This window comes from Rhineura floridana, chromosome 8 (genome assembly GCF_030035675.1).
Source record: "Rhineura floridana isolate rRhiFlo1 chromosome 8, rRhiFlo1.hap2, whole genome shotgun sequence".
In the NCBI taxonomy this organism is placed as follows: domain Eukaryota; kingdom Metazoa; phylum Chordata; class Lepidosauria; order Squamata; family Rhineuridae; genus Rhineura; species Rhineura floridana.
In genome coordinates this window covers 57,164,265-57,186,046 of record NC_084487.1, presented here as the reverse complement: position 1 = coordinate 57,186,046, position 21,782 = coordinate 57,164,265, and the positions used below count along the sequence as shown (strand labels likewise).

The following is a 21,782-nucleotide window of genomic DNA, read 5'->3' as shown; positions in this document are numbered from 1 at the left end:
TTAAGAAATCAGAACCAAGCCTTATAATCACTTTATTTCTCTCAACATTTAGAGCTAGAACACAGAGACGCTTTCTGGAGCTTTCCTCTTTAACCGTTGTCCCAATGGAATGTCCAAACTCCCCAGTTTTGGCACAAGAGCTATTCTCAATGCATACACAGAAGAAATAGCATGCATACTTAACAAATGATTATCAATCAGCTTTTGCACCATGCTCCCATTTTAAACTTAAGTTTTTAACACAGTGCAGGGTTCCATGGGCAACTGATGAGACAAAAGTCTCAAATTTGAGTGCACACACCTCTCTGGAGCACCGCATAAATTTGTGCTGCTGTCAGACAAACTCTTAATTCAACATTTACAGACATTTACCACATGTAAGGTGGGGAGAGAGACACAAGCAAAGTTAAACACTTTCGATTCCCATTCTATTTCAATAGGAGTGATTTAAGTACGTGTTCAAAGCTGCGGGGTAATGTCCACTGAACTCAGAGGGATTTACAGCAAATAAACATATTTAGGATTAGGCTGTAATCCTCCCAGTGAAATTGGTTTTTAATTCTTGCTAGATTATGCCCTAGGTTTGAAAATTAAGCAATATTCCAGTACAGTTCTACTGCTACCATCTACATGTAAGTTTAGATTTACTACCGTGTATATTTTTAAAGAACAGCTTCTACAGGGATATATTTCAGTAGTTCTTTCCTAGAATGTAAGGTACACAACCCAAAAGTTTCATTAGATTTTTTTAAAAAAATTAACTGTAACCCCACAGTAGAAGCATTTTAAACATCAGTAAAATACCACATGTATCACTGAATGTCAAAATACAAAATACAAAGCCATTTGCTTTGCAGGTATCTCTTTTAAAAATTAGATTAAGCCTGCAAACATAAGCTCGCTTACAAGGAAATAAGTCTTTTTCAACTCAGTGGGACTTGCTTTTGAGCAAACATAGTCAGGGATCATACTTCAATGCATAGATGTGTTTATGTTCATTCTAGTCAATAACATAAGTGAGAACTTAAAACACTTGTAAAAGTTAAGAGAAGAATATCATGATCAGTTTTCTATTACAGCAATGATATCATTCACTGGTAATTGAGAAGGCCAGCTGCAAGCCCAGATACAATGTAATGAAGAATTTCAACTAAAAACAGCTTTTGAGATGGTCTCTTGTTGAAGTAGATTAGTGTCAACCTTTTATTATGCTATAATGCAGTCAACTCTGACAATACCATGAACTAAAAGCATTTTGTCTGTTGAAAATGTGATTTTAATAGATATTTTTTATCTTACATAAGAGCACAATACATAAACCACATTCTATAGAAACCCCCGATGATGCTAGAATAGGTGTGATGGTCAGAAAGATGGACCTCAGTACTGTCCCCCCCCCAAAAAAACCCTGCAAGACAAACATTACCCATGCCAAGCTGGCATTACACTGGCCACATGGACAGCAGAGATATCAGAAAGGTGGTCAAGACAAGAAGCAGTTTGAGAAAAGAAATTTTAGGAAATACAGAAGTTAGACGTTGGGGTCAAAATATGCTCCTATGAGTTATTTACATTTCTACTATTTCTACTTGATGGCTAAAATAAAAAATAAAAATTTCCATCTTCTAAATGAAGAAGTGGGTCAAGAAAGGAGTTAAGAATTGCAGGTATGGCCAGAGCTAAGAAGCCTAGCAGTAAATACCTTAGCAACCAATGTACTGTACTGTAGTTTAACATCTCATTTTATGCAGAGGATCTTTTCTTTTAAAGATCCAAGTTATTTTTAAACGTGTAGTCTGATACCGGATAATACGTAGCACAACACAGACAAGTTACACATACACCCAAAATTGCTGTTTGTTTTGCTAGCTTCCTGCTTCAGTGGTACTTAACTTTGCAAGTACATACACATTAATGATGGATCTAACCTACTTTGACTCTGATAAGCAATTACATTTACCAGAGGATTTTTAAAAACAAAAACAAAACATTATGAGCACTAATGTGGCATGGCCTAATACAGGTCAGCAAAAAAATCCAATATTTTACTACATCTGTTAGGCTGGTGAAAATCAAAATGTTCCAATCTGGCTTCATTTTTTTTAAAAAAAAAAAATATGATTGTCACAATTGAAACATGAAAAAAGAACACTGCAAAACAAACTGTACAAAGGCAAAGTAGAATAACAAAATATTTTACTAAAACATAAGATTTACAGAAGATTTTTCAGACAAGCCATACAAAATGGTCACAAGCTTTTTTCCTTGAAGGGAAGGTTTTTACACTTGACAGCAGAATCACAATATTAGCGATGGATGTTGAATGTTCCCGTTTTTGTTCAAACAGCCAAGCTTGTCCATCTACAGTGTCTAAGTTAGACTTGGCTAGAGGGCATATTCTAGAGTATAACTGGTTAGCTGCTTTAACCAATACAATTAGCATCACCATAAAAAAGGGAGAAAGGGCCCACACAATTAGAACAAAAATCCCTGCAGCTAACCTTGACTACTTTTATTCACAGTGCTTACACTAAACTCATAATGGGAAAAATTTATTAAAAGCAGCAATGTGCTACTGCTTTTAAACAATTTCACAAACAATCCCGATGATACTTCTAGCCTCTGTTCATGCGGAACAGGAATGAATTAGGACAAGACACAGATTTGCTAGTGTGCATTTAAATCACCAAAGAACTGATGTCTGGGTTTTTATTCTGTAATGTTTTCTAAGACTGTGTCCATTAAATGCAAACAAAAACAAAAAAAGGAAAAGGTCTTGGCAGAACAGGAAAAAGTGATGCACACTGATTCAGAGCACATTTTAAATATTATTCATGGCGTATAGCCTAGTCCATGCTCTGGCTGAAAAGAGAAAAGAAATACATATTAGACAATAAAACATCTCACTTCAATATTCTCTTCCACCACCCACCTTTTTTGCTAAAGGCTCACTGGCCTCTAGTCATTCCTGCAGACAACTGCATATAATAAAAGGATTCAAGTGCCAAGTGTTCCTTCTGAGGCCTTTATACATTCACCTCAATCGTGATAATTGCAACCAACTCATGGTATGTTGGTTGCATGAACCTAATGCACATCACATGCAAATGCAGTGCCCACTTACAGGATTCAAATTATCAACCAATAGGTTTATCACTTGATAATTCCCATACATAGATCTATATACCCACTCATGTAAGTAAACGTAGTTAAGTCAACTGGGAGGTCAGACCTGGCCATGACAACTCCTACAATCACAGGCTAGAAAGTAGGTCTCCAAGACTGCACAAGTTACATGACCAAGATGTAACCTACTACTCAAGTGCTACATTTAGTCATGTGTGCGCACATACAATCCTCCAACCGAATTACCTGTTAACCATTAAAAGATGGCCTGCACTAAGGAGCTGGTTCTAAAACTATTGGCAAGATGTGTGCTCTTAATTGCAGATGTGGAATTAATTTGTATATTTTTGTTTTGTAAATAGCAGCCAAGGTGAAGCCTCTGCAGGGGGGTTAACTCTTCCTCTTCCAGTCTCAACAAACATCTCCTTTCTGAAGCTGAAGAAATAGCAGCTTCAGAGGAAGATTTTTTTGTTAGGATTGAAGAAAAAGTTAATTCCTCCTACTGCTCAGGCTTCCCCATGGCTGCTATTTACAGAATACAAAAATATGCACATTAACTGCATGCACACAATTAACATTGACTCTCATTTGTCTCAAAGTCCCCAAAGGCTGGATGTTTTACATCTACAGTATTTGAGTTCTTGTATGACTTGAAATAATTTCTACAAGATTTGTTTTTACTTTATGTTTTTGTAAGACAGTTTAGGATTCTGTGCTTGGGACAAAAAGCTGGGTAAGAATTTTATACGTAACCCAGTTTAAAAGCCTAAAATAAGGATACACTACCTGTTTCTATGGCTTGGGCTTCATTGGTCTTCCACTGCTCAGCTACATCATTTGCTAGTGGATCATCTGGGTTGGGAGCACTTAACAAAGCTTGGATTGATAGCAGAACTGTACGGATCTGCAAAGCTGGAGACCATTTATCTGAGGAAGCAAGTTAAGAGAGTACTAAAGTAACATTTCTAATATAGAACACTTCCCCCTAAGAAGATCACTGAAATATGTAATATCTTTCAACTATTTTAGTAATCTGAAGAATGCATGAAAGAGAAAGATGTGTCATTCTTATCCCAAAATACTTACCTTTCAAAATATCTAAACATATTCTTCCCAATTTGTCTACGTTAGGATGATAAATTTTGGTCATGAAACGTACTTTCGGAGCTGCCATTGGATATTCTTCTGGAAGGAATAGTTCAAGTTTAAATGTCCCACCCTCAAAGGGGGAATCCTGTGGACCTGCAATGACCACATGAAAATAACGTGCATTGCTTTCATCTGGCTCTGCCTTTATTCCAGGAACAGGTTCTGCCAGCAAGCGCTGAGTTTCCTGAAAGAGAGAGAAAACCGCAGTGGAATATACACATACTATTCCTTTAAGAGGGCAACTGTCCATGGACAAGGGCAGTATATAAGTTGTTGTCCTTACAGAACATTTTACCAAATCCTCACAAAGTTAACTCCTCATTCAATGAATCTCTGAAGATGTCAGACATCACTGAACTAAGAAGTCTGGAGAGGCAGGCTGTGTTGGCCCAGCAACAAGAACTGCAAACGCTGTTCCCTTTCATACATCTATTATGTAAGTAAACAGGTTCAGCTATCACATAGTAAATTTAGTATCATATTGCTATATTTAGATGAGGTTGAAGCACAGTTTCATTCTGTCATGTTGCAATTTCTCTATCAACAGAAAAAATAACCAGGAATGCATCACAAGAAATAAACCAAGGAAAGACTTTCTAGCATGCACCACAAACACGACCTACTACGTTTAACAGTTCCTATTGCCCCATATAGAGATGTGAAGGTATGGAGTGGGGATGGGGGCACAAAGCTAAAGCCCAGGGAAACTGTTCCCTTTTCTTCCCCTCTTCCCCTACCACCTGCACTCCAGCCCTAAAATATAAAGTGGAAATCTGGGGAGAAATTGAAAACACCTCTTGATGAAATACTGTAAGTGGTAGTTTAAAATAAAGTGGTTACAAATTCATGCTGTTACAAATTATTTCATTCCAAGAGAGTAATGTTCATGTTGGTAACAGTGTGATTGTGTTTAGGTGCACTACTAAACAAGTAACTTTGGACCAATGGCGGGAAAATACAGTATTCTTCAGCTATTTGGTGCAGAATTGTGATCTGGGAGCCTGCCAGGCACATCACTCCTGCAATGTTTGTTCAACATAGTCTGACTTCTCTTGCTTCCTCCATCTTCTGAATCAAGTTACATAAACATTTGAAAAGTACACATACAACATCAAGGCACTCAAGAGTGGAAAGCTTGTTCCAAGTCACAGAAACCTTCCTTTTCTGATGTCTATACAGTTCAAAGTGAAACTTCAGAATCAAAAGCTATAGTTTTTTTAAATAGTTTTTATTAAGATTTTAAGACCATGACTTTGTCTGAAGAAATAAACTTGAGGTATACAAGGAAATATTATTTACTGGGACAGAAAGAGATATAAATAAAATAAATGTGTACCCAAGGGAACTAATTTGGCCTAGAGTTACTATGGATGACATCCCACTTTGCATGAGTGGCTTGTGCACCAGGATTTGTCCTTTTTTCCTCCCCACCCCGCAGCCCTCCCACTCTGTTCCTGAGAGTCCCACAAACCTGTGACACATATGGGGGGGGGGCTGAAGGGGAGAGGAGAAGCAGGGGAAAGCTGTTCAACTGGTGGATGGATGTCACCAACTGACTAATATTTCTATATAGGATCAGGTTGTAAGTCTCAACAGCAGCAAAAATCTATTCAAATTTACTCACTATGTTCAATGGGGCTTACTCCTTAATAACCTACATTATAGAGATATTTGTTTTCCAAGCCTATATCAGAGTTTATTCTGTTTTCTCATGATACTGCTGAGGTTTGCAAATTGTTAAAAAAACAGTACATGCTAACTCAACAAAGTCCTATTGAGTTCAATGGAACTTACTCCCACATAAGTGTGTATCAGGTTGCAGCTTAAGCCTACAAACCTTGTTTTTGCTTGTTGCAGTGTTAAGGACAAAAGCTAATACATCCTTGGCTACTGAGAGGTGCAGTACCTTTTATCTAACACAGAAGCTGGGACTCAAATAACTTGCTTAGTCTCACAGGGCTTGTGCAATGCCTGCTTGATTTGGGTCTTATATCTGGACAGTGATGCCACCGACACTATGCCACCGTTTTGGAAAGTCCCCTTCGTTCCCTCTGACGAGACCAATATTGAAGGAAAGACATCTACAGTTCCCTTTGACTCATGGAACTAGTGTTACAGTTCTTTGGATAGTTGTATAGATATATTCATAATTATTGTTTGAATAATCCATTTATTTAGGTAAATATCAAATATTTTTCAGTTAAATATCATTAATATACCAAATAGTACACAATCCATATATATTCTTAAAGCAGCAAAGTTTAGGTTTCACAAAGTATCTCATATGTTCCAACAACCCACCCACCCCAATATGAGTGGAGAAACTGCTTTCCTTCAGTGGCTCCAATACTGTATACCTCCTATGCTGCCATGCTATTTGTGTTCTCTTCTTTTACTGCCTTCATAAGTATAAGTCAGTTCTTTCTCTCCCTTCCTTCCAATCACTGGCAGGGCTGTGGAGTCAGAGTCGTGGAGTCGGACGCAATTTTGGGTGGAGTCGGAGTCGGTAGAAATGTACTGACTCCAACTTCAAAATAAAATTAATATTTTAATATTAATATTAATTAATATTAATACATTAATATACATTTGCCATTTATGAAGGAGTCAGAGACAGAGTTAGACAGTAGAAAAATTAATATACATTTGCCATTTATGAAGGAGTCAGAGTTGGACAGTAGAAAAATAGAGGAGTCGGAGTTGAAGGTTTGACATACTGACTCCACAGCCCTGATTGCTGATTGCAACGACGTTTCCCACAAAACCTTCCTTGGCTCACCACAGACTAAGTTCTACACTGCCATTAGCCCCTTCCCTCTCTCACTACTTCTTCCTCAAGTCCTCACCGATCTGGTTCAGACTGCCAACCCTCTAGGGGCAGATAGTACAACTTAGGGTTCCACATAGCACCAAGCAGTCTATTGCTGCCAACAATCAATGTGAGAGGCGTGGGAAGAGCAAGAATAAAGATACCTTTCCATTTCCTGCCTGATCTGTTCTCTCAGGCTTTGCTCATTTCCTGCATGACATTTGATCCCTTCTTTCTACACCTTTGTAACTTTTAAAGGAGTCAGAGCTATTATTAGATCTCAGCCAGTAATCAAAATTCATTTAAAGAGCTTGAGATTACCAGACACCTGTCATACATGGGTAGACAGTTGGAGATCTTATTTCCCCATCATCTGTTCACTTGCTCCATCATTACCCCATTTTACTGCTCTTTGCCATTTCAGTCTGAGTCACATGTCCCCACACTTTTGGAGTCACTGAACTATTTCCTCTCACTAGTTTCCTCCCAACTCATTTGAGAAAAAATACTGGAAAAAGTCTTTCCCTATCATAACTCTGATACTTATTTCTGAGATATGTTCACATTTATTTTGCCATATCTGATATACAGAAGAAATGTATTATATAATAAATTACAGAGCAATTCTAAATGAGGCCAGGGAAGATCAGAGCGATGGAACCACTGCCACATGCAAAGTCCTGCCAGTCAAGGCAGTGGGTGGGGTGAGAACTTTTAAAACCATTTTTTGTGTACCAGTTAACACATAGAAAGCTGCTTTACAATGAGTCAGACTCATTGGCCCATCTAGCTCAGGAGCGATACTCATTGGCAGCAGCTCTCCAGGGTTTCAGGCAAAATTCTCTCCCACCCCTACCTGGAAATGCCAAGGATTGAACCTGGGACCCTCTGCATTCAAGACACGAGACTGTACCACTGAGCTGACACAGCAGAGGGACCCAAGAGACAGAGCCCTTAGGGAATCTGCAGGACTCTGGATTCCCCCCTCCTCTCAGGTTATTAAGGATGTAAAACAAAAGGCAACATGATTGTTACTGATGCCTCCATCTATTGATTTAGAGAGTTCATTTGAAAGATATAACATCAAATAAAGTATAAGCAATCAGTAGGGTGACAAATCTAAAGATTCTGTATAACAGCTTAAATCAAGGCTAAGAAAGTGTCTAGAAACATCTGACAGCTAGTCACCCAAAATGTGAGGCTGATGTCTAGGCATGTAACACATTCTTCTTGTTGTTATGTGCCTTCAAGTCGATTACGATTTATGGCAACCCTATGAATCACTCACCTCCAAGAATATCTGTCATGAACCCCACCCTGTTCAGATCTTGTAAGTTCAGGTCTGTGGCTTCTTTTATGGAATCAATCCATCTCCTGTTTGGCCTTCCTCTTTTTCTACTTCCTTCTGTTTTTCCCAGCATTATTGTCTTTTCTAGTGAATCATGGCTTCTCATTATGTGTCCAAAGTATGATAATCTCAGTTTCATCATTTTACTTCTAGTGACAGTTCTGGTTTAATTTGTTCTAACACACAATTATTTGTCTTTTTCGAGTCCATGGTATGTGCAAAGCTCTGCTCCAACACCACATTTCAAATGAGTTGATTTTTCTCTTAACTGCTTTTTTCACTGTCCAACTTTCACATCCATACACAGAGATCAAGAATACCATGGTCTGAACGATCCTGAATTTAGTGTTCAGTGATACATCTTTGCATTTGAGCACCTTTTCTAGTTCTCTCATAGCTGCCCTACCCAGTCCTAGCCTTCTTCTAATTTCTTGACTATTGTATTCATTTGGGTTAATGACTGTGCCGAGATATTGATAATCCTTGACAAGTTCAATGTCCTCATTGTCACCTTTAAAGTTACATAAAACTTCTGTTATCATTACTTTAGTCTTTTTTACGTTCAGCTGTAGTCCTGCTTTCGTGCTTTCCTCTTTAACTTTCATTAGCATTCGTTTCAAATCATTACTGGTTTCTGCTAAGAGTATGGTATCGTCTGCATATCTTAAATTATTGATGTTTCTCTCTCCAATTTTCACACCTCCATCTTGGTCCAATCCCACTTTCCGTATATGTTCTGCGTACAGATTAAACAAATAGGGTGGTAAAATACACCCCCGTCTCACACCCTTTCCGATGGGGAGCCAATCGGTTTCTCCATATTCTGTCCTTACAGTAGCCTCTTCTCCAGAGTATAGGTTGCGCATCAGGACAATCAGATGCTGTGGCATCCCCATTTCTTTTAAACTATTCCATAGTTTTTCATCATCTACACAGTCAAAGGCTTTGCTGTAGTCTATAAAGCACAGGGTGATTTTCTTCTGAAATTCCTTGCTCCGTTCCATTATCCAATGTATGTTTGCGATATGATCTCAGGTGCCTCTTCCCTTTCTAAATCCAGTTTGGACGTTTGGCATTTCTTGCTCCATATATGGTGAGAGCCTTTGTTGTAGAATCTTGAGCATTAACTTACTTGCATGGGATATTAAGGCAATCATTCAAAAATTACTGCATTCCCTGGGATCCTTTCTTTGGAATTGGGATGTATATTGAATGCTTCCAGTCTGTGGGCCATTGTTTAGTTTTTCACATTTCTAGACAAATTTTTGTCAAAATTTGGACAGATTCAGTCTCAGTAGCATGTAGCAACTCTATTGGTATGCCATCTATTCCTGGTGATTTGTTTCTTCCAAGTATTTTAAGAGCAGCTTTCATATTCTAAAATGTCTGGTTCTTCATTATATGGTTTCTCTGTGAATGAATCTGTCATCCTGGCATCTCTTTTCTAGAGTTCTTCAGTGTATTGCTTCCATCTTCCTTTTGCTTCATCTCGGTCAGTCTGTGTGTTCCCTCGTTGATTATTCAACATCCCTACTCTTGGTTTGAATTTCCCTGTCATTTCTCTAATCTTTTGGAATAGGGTTATTCCCTGTTTGGTGTCCTCTTCTATTTCTATACAATAACTATTATAATAGTTCTTTGTCCCTACATACTAGTCACTGTATTGTTTCATTTAGAGTTCTGACCGTGTTTCTATCTCCTTTTGCTTTCCTTCTCTCTTTAACCATTTTAAGAGTTTCTTCAGTCATCCATTGAGGTCTTTCTTTTTAACTAGAGAGTTAACTTTTTAACTTTTGCATTCTTCCCTGATAATGTCTCTGACTTCACTCCATAGTTCTTCTGGTTCTCTGTCAACTAATTTTAAAGCCTCAAATCTGTTCCTTATTTGATCTTTATATGCTTCTGGGATGTTATTTAAATGGTATTTTGGCATTATGATTACTTTGTTCCTCTTCTTTAGCTTTACTTTGATTTTCAATACGACCAGTTCATGATCGGTACCGCAGTGTGCTCCTGGTCTTGTTTTTACAGAAAGTATGGAACTTCTCCATCTTCTGCTACCAATTATAGAATCAATTTGATTCCTATATTGACCATTTGGTGATGTCCACGGGTATAGCCATCTTTTCGGTTGCTCAAAAAACGTGTTTGCCAGAAACAATTATTGGCTTCACAGAATTCAATAAGTCTTTTTCCTGTTTCATTTCTGTCTCCTAAGCCTCATTTTCCCACAATTCCTAGTTCTTCTCTGTTCTCTACTTTTGCATTCCAATCCTCCATGATTATCAGCACATCTTGTTTTGGTGTGTGATCAATTTCCTCCTGTAGTTCTGTGTAAAATCTCTCCAATTCTTCTTCTTTTGCATTTGCTGTTCGAGCCAAGACTTGGATGATGGTTATGTTAATAGGTTTCCCATTTAATCTCATTGATATCACTTGCTCAGACCTTGCATTGTAGCTCCTAATTTCTTTTGCTACATCACTTCTCACTATTAAAGCAACCCTGTTTCTTCTTAATTTCTCATTTCCTGCATAAACTATTTTGTAGTTGCCTGATTGAAAATGTCCCATTCCCGTCCATTTTAATTCTCACATCAAGTATTGTAATGTTGATACGTTCCACTTCTTGCTTGACAATTTCTAACTTTCCCTGGTTCATATTTCTCACATTTCATGTTCCTATTGTGTAAGTCGTACAACTCCAGACTCTCCTTTTGCATCTGTGCGCATCAGCCTCTGGGCTTCCTTTCAGTTTTGACCCAGCTGCGTCATTAGTCACAGCGTTACCTGTACTTGTCTTTTGTTCTTCCCTGGTAGTTCAGTGAGTGCCTTCTGACGTGGGGGTCTCATCTTCCAGCACTATCTCGTGTTGCATTTTGGATACTCTGTTCATAGGATTTTCATGGTAAGAGATATTCAGAGGTGGTTTACCATTGCCTTCCTCTGAGTATGGATGCATCTTAGTCTGGTGTCTCAGCTTTGACCATTCCACCTTGGGTGCCCCTGCTAGGAGTCTAGCTTCTTCAACACTCTCAAACCCCCTCAACTCATTAAGGTGTACATCCTAAAGGAGGAACACATTCTTACAGCCCTAATTTAAAAAAAAAACACTACCCTTCCAAATTGGCACTTCAAAAGAAAAGTGCTTTTGCTACTTTCCTAATGCAGAAATAGGTTCAAATTGCATCAAGTAGTGAGACAGCAATGCTAGGTAAACTGATGCCATTTTAGGAACTGTTTATATTCTTCTGTTACCTGGGAAGATAACTGTAATCTACTTTCCTATTTAAGTTTCTTCTTGGGTCCTGACAGAGCCTTAACCTCAAATTACAGTCCTGATGCAGGGAGTACTGCAATGAACAGGGGTAAAAAAACCAGAGAGGCAGCATGTCTTCATTAGTCACTCTTTAAACACGCAAAAGCATCAAAAATGTTGCAATAGGTAGCAATATTATTTGGATGGAATAAGCTCATTAGTTTGACTGAATTACAGCATATCCAAATTTTAGGTATTGCTATGCAATTTATTAGAAGTCAGGAGAAAGGTATTGGAAGAACAGCAAGGTGTTACTATGAAGAAACAGGACTTAATGCCTTCAAATAGATGACAGAGTAGCAGTCCAGCTTGAATTTATTATCACTGAAATCAAATGTGTTAAAAATACTGCTGATATTGAAACCCTGCAAGTTCCAGATCACTTAGCTATGCCAACTGTGGCAATTGCTCCAATGCAACCTCTGTACTCATGCAAAGAAGAAGAGTGGACCTGCCAAGTACACAGTGGACTGACACAGCCACTGTTACGAGGCTGTTGAGCCCTAGGAGATCTGGGATCAAATAGAAAGGCAATGGCAGAATTTTACTAGAAACGTCTGTGTGCTGTCACTGTGAAAGCAATCAGTGGATGGACTGACCAATGAGCATCTACTAAATAGGCCAGCAATGAAATAAGACTTTTCACTGAAATGCCAGATCAGTGGTTTTGAACTATGTCCAAACTAGAGTATACAAAAAGGTGAAAAAAACTTTTCTCAAATACATTAATATGCTACAGTCCCTACTTCTACTCACCAGGATCACAAAATCTTCTGCCTGATGTGGTCCATACAGTTTTATATTATCAGCTGTGTCTTACCTTGAGAACTGATAATGCACAAAATCTCAACTGTACAAAAATCCCAATTAATAAGGGCCCTCACATTTTGGCTTTGCTTACTAGCCAGCCATTGTAGCCAGCCTACCAGAGAGGGGAGTGAAGGAGAGACAGAAAATGTGTTTATTTATTTATTTATTGCACTTGTATACTGCCCCATAGCCGAAGCTCTCTGGGCAGTTTACAGCAATCAAAAACATTAAAACAAATATACAATTTAAAAGACATTTTAAAAACAATTTAAAACACAATTTTAAAATTTAAAACAATATAAAAACAATTTAAGTCTCTTTAGTTCGCAACATAGTTTCTGCCTTCTGTAAAAAACACCAAGTTCCCCCTTCTACATTCCCTGTGCTTGCCACTAAAAATGGGATTTATGGAGCCCTTGATTAACCATCTCAAATTGTTGCAACTCAAAACACCAATACAACATGGAGCAATGGTTCCATGAATAGACACTATTTTTTCATAAAAAGGCTTTCTAGAATGGAAGTCATAAATTACTGTAAAGGAAAAATGCAGTCACTCAAAAGGACTTGGGGTGCAATCCTACCATCTCTGCTAGTGAGATACCTCCACTGTATCCACTGTCCTGCTGCTCATGGTGGCTGCAGCAGAAGCTTGGGGGAGCAGGACAATTGGGCTTGATGCCATCACAGAGGCTGACTCTGGATACAATGGATTCGAGGCTGGCTCAACCCTTCCCCTCCCTCGGAACACCCAATTTCAGGGCTTCCCACTGGCGGGTGGCAGGGGGTAGAAGCTCTACTGCACCTTCAGCTGGCACAAAGGGGAGGTTGGTACTAACAGTGTGATGCAAGGCAGCAGTAGGCTGGCTTAGCTGGCAGAGTCAAGCATAAGGGGGATTTGAATTGTGCTGCTTGTCTGCCACTTTCAAAATAATTTGGGGACAGTTGAATTATTTGTCTCTAGGTAAGAGAATCCAATTCTCAGACGCCTGTTCATTTTCCAGCCCTGTTTTGGTAAAAAAAAAAACAGAAAATCAACAAGACTCACTTAGGTTTTGTGTTTACTCTGCAATTCAATACAAATGCAACACAAGTATGGCATTTGCTTAGAAATTAAGAGTCCAAGTTTTATATAAGTTTGGTTTTAGGTTAGAAATCACTGTCTGGGGAATATCAGCTTTCAGATTCAATTTTTGATAGACTTAAAATCAGATCTGCAATGTCTGGTGAAATCTCTGGTTAAGGGGAAAGGTGAAGTCTTTCGTGGTTAGTGGCTTGTTTTCAGGAATTTCCATAGTTCTTTGTTTTTCCATGTGACGAGAAATAGAACTGTATCTGAGCTACGACTCTAGTTGTACTTGAGAGTGGCTTCTGTTGAACTCAGTGGCTTATTTCCAAGTCAATAAGTAGAATAAAAATACAATCTTGCACATATCTAGAGTGCACACTTCCTTCAGCATACTGATAGCAGAATATAAAATGTCAATGCTAAGTTTTGCCTTAAGAACCTAAGAGCCCTGCTGGATCGACTGATCCAAGGGTCCATCTAATCCAGCATCCTGTTTCTGACAGTGGCCAACCAAATGCCTCAGCAAAGCCCTTGAGCAGGAAATGAGCACAAAAGCCCTATCTCATTGTCGCTCATTCTACTATCTTATACTGATGCTGACTAACAACGTTCTAAATTTAAAGGACTATAAGGCCAATCCTAAACATGTTTACTCCAAGTTGACATGTTTACTCCAAGTTCCACTGAGTTCAGTGGGGCCTAACACACTGGTTAAGCACAACTTCAGGCTGCAACTTGGTTGGAGTTTACAATAATACAAACTGAGCAGCAATTCCACTCTTTGCTCAGCTTAGAGTTGAACACAAGGTCTCAATCATATAGATCTTTTCCACTGGAATTCAAGGCAACTGGTTGGAAACACTTCATTGTAAAAAAAATGGATCAGCCTCTCAAAAGGACTCAGGACACTGTTGAATTACATATACATTCTGAAGGGATTTCATGTAAACCATAAGCTGAAAATTCAGAATGTTATCAAGAGAATGCTATTGAACTTCACATGTAGCAGTGATAGTACCCCATCCACACTGTGATGATTATGATTTCTTTAATTTATAAAACACACAAATTACAGGTGGAGGCAGCAAAGTTCTAGAACCTCTTACTTTAAATCAGATACTTCGTATTGGTAGCTTTTAATACACTTAAAAAAAAACAATTTTATACAGTTTCACTGCCATTCTTTGAGTACTAGAGATGAACTACTACGCCAAACATGTTAGACTCCAAGGAATCAAGAGAAAAATGTGTGTGTTTCAAGTGCAGCATGGAATTAAAATATTCTGGGCTGTATTCATTGTTAGACATACTCATGGGCATGACTAGTTTAGATCGATTAATTTTAGTAAGCCTACTCTGAGTAGAATTTAATTGGCTACAACCCTCTCACCCAAAATATTTTGGCACACCACCAAAACCTAGGTTACATCCAATGGGTGGGGAGGGGGAAGGGGGAAGGAGAGAGACTTAGCAAGCCACAACACCCCACGTCTCTCGATCCTACCACTCCACTCCAACCACCACCACCCAACGAAAAGGGAACACTCGACACCCGATCTGTAGGAATCATGTTACTCTACAGTAGATAAGCCAGCAGACACTTAATTTCAATTCTGCTGCTGCAGACATTGCGCGCCACCCGTTGGTAGGAGGCTGTTCAAACTGTGCTTCCATGCGACTTTCATGTGCCCCTTTCCACAAGCCTTCCTGGGCCGTCCCCCCAGGTCTCTCAACACACGCCTAGCCTAGTCACAGCCGCCTCTCTACTCCCCGCCGCGGATGAACGGGGCGAAGGAAGGAAAGAAGCGGCGCCGGCTGCTACGGAGGGGGCGGGGACGAAGCCAGCTCTGTGACCCGCGCGGCAAAGAGAAGCTCAGAACCCAGGCCCGGAAGGGGGGGCGCCTTCCAGCCGCAACTCTCATTCATTCCCATCAGGCAGGTGCGCAGAGGCCCAGTCGGCCGGTCACTCCCACGTCTACGCCAGCCCCGTATGGCGGTGGCTGTTACTGCTGTCGCCACTAGGCCGACCGGGCAGCCATCCTTGCTCCCCCCGCGCGCCCTGCAGCGGCGAGGAAGGGAAGCAGGGTGAAACCACCGCCTGCCTTGCTCACCGGAAGCGCCGAGCACCCCTTAGCCCTTCCTTGGGACAGTCGCCGCCACAGCCTATGCGAGAGGCCGGGTGAGGCCTATAATCCAGCTGAGGGTAGACGGAAGGAGGGGGGAACAGGCTAGAAGAGAAGGAAAGCGAATACCTTGATGATCCTGCGGGGCAGCCCGGCCATCTTGTCTGATTGGAATTCAGGCTCCGCTGGGTCTCGGCTCCGCTCGGGGCTTACGCACTACCGGAAGAAGTTCTCACCCTACTTCCTTTGACGTCACCAGCCATTCCTCCCAAAGCTAATTGGGAAGTGTAGTCCTGGAACGAGAAAGATGGATGAACAGAACTTTTAAGAGCTTTTCAGAGTCTGGTGTTATCAAGCTACACGAGTTTTTTCGTTTCTATGCTGGAAAACACCAATTAAAAATATTTTTTTTAAAAAACTAGCAAATGTATTCCCGGAGGATAAGGCTGTCAACGACTACTAGCCATGATGGTTATGCTCTGCCACCATAGATAGAGGCAGTATGTCTCTGAAAACCAGTTGCCAAAAGCCCCAGAAGAGGAGAGTGGTCTTGCACTGAGGACCTGCTTGCGGGCTTCCCATGGGCAACTGGTTGGCCGCTGTGAGAACAGGATGCTGGACTAGATGGGCCAGCAGGCTCTTCTTACGTTTTAATAAGTCGTAAGCTTTAGTAGACTACCATCCACGTCATCAGATACATAAAGTGTCACCCATATACACAGTGAAGAAGGAGGAGGGAACATGGAATTGTAAAGAATGAGCTCAGAACAAAAGAAAATGCAGAAAAGTACAGATGGTGAAAATTACATTATTAACAGGGGCCATTCACAAAACAAAACAGTTGTGCTGATATCACTGACATCCTGGTATTGGTAAGCTAGTTACCAAAATGCACAAATCAGGCAACTGTGAACACCCCATAATTTTGAGCATCAATACCATCACAGCATGGGTGTCTGGCTATATACACTCCATTCTCACACCCTATGCCACCAGTACTCCAAGTCACATGAGGGACCTGTGTCTTCCCAAGGAAGCTACAATCTATTCACATTCTCTCAGAGGACACTATACTAGCTGCCATGGATGTTGAGGCCCTTCCCACCAACATCAACCACAAAGACAGACTATAAGCCATTAGGAATGTCATCCCTGATGGGGTTATAGCACACCTAGCTACCGAACTGTCACTTCATAATTACCCATAATTACATCCGCTTCAGGGAGAATGTGTATCTTCAAATCAATGGCATTGCCATGTCACTTGCATGGCTCCACAGTTTGCCCGCATTTTAATGGCTGATATAGAACAATGCATTCCCAGCTCATGTCTCCATAAGCCTCTCCTCTACCTGATGATACCATCATCTGGACTCATTGACAGGACACACTTGAGCATTTCTACCAGGTCTTCAATAACTTTCATCCCTCCATCAGCCAGTCCATACAAGATGTTTACTTTCTGGACAATATTGTGTAATGATGTAATGGACATATAAGCATCACCTTATACAGGAAACCCACTGACTGCTAGGGATGGATGGAATGGTGTTAATCCAGTTTGTGTCCTTGCACATGAGTAAATATATTCACTTGAATTATTCTGCAGATGATTTTAGGTAAAATCCTAAAAAATCCTCACACTTTTAAAATGTAGAAGAACAATGACCCAGGAAGTGGTGGCATGTTATACTGCAACTACCAGGACTTTTTAACTAAAACATTTCAACCAGTAAACACCACACTTTCTAGCTGTTCCAAGCAGCGAGGAATCATTTTTAAAAAGAAAGAAAAAAATAGCCAGAACTCAGACCACCTTGTAAAAAATACACACCCACCCCAAAAAAACATCAGTAGGAACGTACCATGCTTGGAAAGGTCCATGAACTTGTGATCTAATCTGCATGTGTGTGATCTAATCTGGGCATAGATCAGTCGGATGCAGGCTGAAGGTTCACTCTAAACCGTGGAGTAAATGGAAATCCTCCCTTATCCCTACTGACTGCTATATGTACTTCGATGCTTCCAGCTTCCACCACAAGCTACAATCCTACACATGCTTACTTAAGAACAAATATTGAACTCATGGTGACTTACTTGTCTTGAGTAAACATGAATAGGATCAGTCTGTCTGTCTTTTATTGATTGGGCTTTTTGTTTTGGATTTTCTATCATCATGGCTTTCAAGAATGCTCTAGGCAAACATTTTTAAAATAAGTAAGAGGGTTATAGCATTTCTTATGTGTCCTCTCAACATCAACTACCCACAGTACTGCACTATGCAGAGTTATATCAGTCATCAATCAATTTATTGATCCAGCCAACAGACCTCAAATAAAACGTATGCATCAGTTAACATACAAAAATACCTGAATAGGATACCTGACTGTCTTACCCCTTATATACCCAGTCGATCACTTGCTCTGCAGGTGAGGGCCTCCTGCAGATACCATCTTATCAGGAGGTTCGTTCTGCACAATATAGGAAACGGACCTTTAGTGTGGCGGCACCTACCCTGCGGAATTCCCTCCCCTTGAATATTAGGCAGGTGCCATCTCTGCTATCTTTTTGGTGCCTTTTGAAGACTTTCCTCTTACAACAAGCCTTTTAAGTTGAGACCTATCCCAGTCTGCATCTGTGTTGGAATTGCTTGTTAATATGTTTTTTTAGTTTAATAGTTGTGTAGAAAAGGGAACTGTAGTGGCATTAGCTTGCATGACAAGCTACAACTCCTGAAAATCCTTCTTCTGTGCAACTATTAAAGGTGTAAGAGTCCTGTTCTCTTTTCCATCTGCCACCATAATTCAGGTTTATAACAAGAAAATACAAGTGCAAAATCTGAGTAGACACTCCCTGCGCTGGTGACTGAGATCTAGTAGTAAATGTCTCTTTCTCTTCTTACCTCTTAACATTCTGTCAGTTGTAATTTTGTTCAATTGTTTGACTCAACTATTGTTTATAAAGATATGAGGGACAAACATAAGGATTTTATGTACCAAAATCTATAGCTTCCACCTTTTTCTGCTGTTCTGATGTGAATCAAAAGATGTTAGTTCCATAAAACTGCTTTCTAGTAAAATGCCAGTGCAATTAACTTGTTCCATAATCTCTTTAAATGTACTCATGGAGAGAGAGATGTCTCAGCAAAGTGTTGGGGCACCTTAAAGTGTAACACATTTATTGTGGTTTTATCTTGGATTAAAGTCCACCACTGGACACATGAAGCACTGTGTTTCGTTGATAGGTGTGTGGGTGTATGTACAAACACACACTTATACATATACACACATCAGTATAGAGAAAGGAGAAAAGGGGATAGCCAAATAGCAATGAAAGCAAAAATCACACTCTGTGACAATTCAATGGCTCTGTTCAATTATCAGGCTACACCATACTTTTGCTAAAATGAGCTGTAGTGAGCCTTGGACTTGCACAATTCCCCTTCTCTTCCTGCGCAACAAAGAGGAGTTCAGAACCATTCACTTCCATTTTTCCTTATTGTGTTATCTGAACCTGCGCTTGTTGTGTCATCTGAAAACATGGCAATCTTAACTATGGTTTGTTTGAAACAATCCAACTTCAAACTATGAGTTATGAAGCCAACTTGTTTAGATAAATCATTGTTAAGATTAACAACAGTTTAGGGTTCAGATGACACAGTAAACAGTAGTTAATTGAAACTAATAGTAAATCTTCTGATCTCTTCAAAATCCTTAAAGGTACTGGAATCCTGTCCTCCTTTATATCAATCCACTATATCTAGGGTTCCTTATGAAGCCATCAGTATACATCTCAGGCTATGCAAGCATTCAGATAAAGCAGGTGTGTAGAGAGCCTTTGGCTCTTCAGATGTTGCTGAACACCAACTCCCATAATCTCTGGCCACCGGCCTTGTTTGCTGGGGCTGATGGGATGGGAGTTGTAGCTCAAAAACATCTGGAAGACCAGGCTACTCACACCTGAGATAGAGATGTGGGTAGATCACTTTTTTCTGACTTTCTGTGACTTTTAAAAGCTGAAAGAAGGCAGATATACATCAGGAGTAGCTTTTTCCATTATTGCCACTCCATCCATAGAATATCTGCCAGTCAATTAAAGGCACATAGTTTCTGTCAAAAAAAGAAGACGAAAAGGTGGCAACTCTAGTCTCTGTGTCTGGGAGCAGATTTCATTTAATTCCTTTCACATATGTCAAAATAAAAATTTCCTTCACATGCTCTACTGTTTGGCCTCCTCACAAACATATTACCTCGCATTGCCTTTTGCTTCCCTGTTTCATCCTAAATCCTGTGGCTTATTCCTGGCTTTGCCAGCTCTAAATTAAAAGTTCCTAATTGCTTTCCCATTGTTTTAAATATTTTTCAAGTTTATATAATCATGATTTAACTACAAAACTTGTGAGAAGCTGACACTGAGAAAGAAAAATCCCTTCCTAGAAGCATATTCCTTTGAGATGCAACTGTAACTCAACTCTTTGCTCTTGTCACATTGTGAAATTATCAGCCAACCCCTTTCCAAGTACACCAAATTCTCCTTGCTGCAACTTTGCTTCCTACAAAGACTTTTTAAAGTCAACAGCTGCATTCCAGCTCAAGTGCATAGATTTTGAAACTCTATTCATAGAGCTATGCCAAAAATGAAGCTTTTTCAGATGCTAATTAGATTTTAGGCTTTTTTTAGGGTTGTCATATTTTCATTTTCTGGCCCTGTTCTTACACAGCCTAACAATGAGAAATGTTGCATATTCTACCACATAGGAAATATTTATCATGCAAAATTGCTGTGCATTAGGCTGCTGTTTAATTATTTTTCTGGCTAACTGGCAGCTTTACCCAACTACTTACAGTGTGGTTGAGAAAAAACATGTTTACCTATAACAGCTTAATATTTGGGCCCAAGTATTTAACACCATCTAGGGTAACCAGGGATGCTGTGTCTTAAATATTAGCACAGAAAAAGGCACTTTGTATGTGCCATAAACCACAGCAACAAAAAGGCTGGATTTGCTGAATTCCTTCTGGTTCATACTGATTAAAGGTAAAGAGCTGTGCCTTTTATTGTATCTAATAATACACACCCACACACACCTGCTACCTTGCCTATGAAACATTACAGTCTCCATAAGCAGCTGAGTGGAATTCACTCTCCACAAATTGTGGACAAAGTTGTACATTTCTCATCTTGCAGGGCTCTTCAGTCCTAAAAAGCTGCCTGGCATACAGAAGTTGGGTAGATGAAGCATTTATCACCTTTCAACTCGCACTAGGAATATAGGAAGCTGGCTTAAACTGAGTCAGACTATAGGCTATATAACTCAGTACTGCAGGCACTGACTGGCAGCAGCTCTTGAGGGTTTCACACAGATGTTCTTCGCAGCCTTACCTGGAAATCCCAGGAGTTCAATTTGGCACATTTTGCATGCAAAATATGTGCTCTACTACCACTAACGTTCCTGCCCTCCTAAAGAGGAAACTTAGGAAGTTGCCTTATACAGAGTTAGACCCAGTTCAGTATTGCCAACATTGCCTAGCAGCAGCTTTCTAAGCTTTCAGGCAGTAATCTTTCCTAACCCTTCTGGGAGATACCAGGCATCTCCCATGCAAAGCATGTACTCTGCCATTTAACTGTGGGCCTTTCCCATAGCAGAAAAAGCTTCCCCAGCTAAAGTCAGGAAGAGATATCTGGCTGTAAAGGAAATGTTCCTGCATCACCCCTTTCCAGTTGTACGCAGGGTGTGGGGAGAAGGTTTCCGTACTGAACTACCACTAAAAGCACAGTAAAAACAACGAAACTCATATGGTACCTTCAAGACCAACATATTTTACTATGGTCCAGGAAGGCTCATGCCATAATAAATGTGTCAGTCTTTAAGATACCACAAAATGCTTCTCTTTTGCTTTTTTTTCTTTTTCTGCAACCGACTATTAACCAGCCACTTAAAATTAAAAACAAGAAATAAAAAAGAAAGAATCAGCTGAACAGCTTTCTAAGGGCTCTTACCTAAACTACATTTCCCAATGTGCTTTAGGCTA

The 21,782-nt window shown here is 39.9% G+C and overlaps 1 protein-coding gene across 1 annotated transcript; it reads right to left on the bottom strand.

The window, feature by feature from the left end:
- Window positions 1-1,253: 1,253 nt before the first annotated feature.
- UBE2N (ubiquitin conjugating enzyme E2 N) lies at window positions 1,254-16,033 on the bottom strand. The gene is made up of 4 exons (XM_061639573.1): window positions 15,880-16,033; window positions 4,213-4,459; window positions 3,913-4,053; window positions 1,254-2,862 (listed from the first exon to the last, which is right to left on the bottom strand). The coding sequence occupies exons 1-4, from the start codon at window positions 15,907-15,909 to the stop codon at window positions 2,822-2,824; spliced, it is 459 nt and encodes a 152-aa protein (XP_061495557.1). The 5' UTR covers window positions 15,910-16,033; the 3' UTR covers window positions 1,254-2,821.
- Window positions 16,034-21,782: the final 5,749 nt, after the last annotated feature.

What these genes read in the sequence shown, in the direction of transcription:
- UBE2N (XM_061639573.1), bottom strand. Translation starts at nt 15,909, where the DNA reads ATGGCCGGGCTGCCCCGCAGGATCATCAAG. An exon ending in TGCCCCGCAGGATCATCAAG is followed by an intron (nt 4,460 to 15,879) that starts GTATTCGCTTTC and finishes TCTCTCTTTCAG; the next exon opens with GAAACTCAGCGCTTGCTGGC. An exon ending in ATGTTTAGATATTTTGAAAG is followed by an intron (nt 4,054 to 4,212) that starts GTAAGTATTTTG and finishes TTGCTTCCTCAG; the next exon opens with ATAAATGGTCTCCAGCTTTG.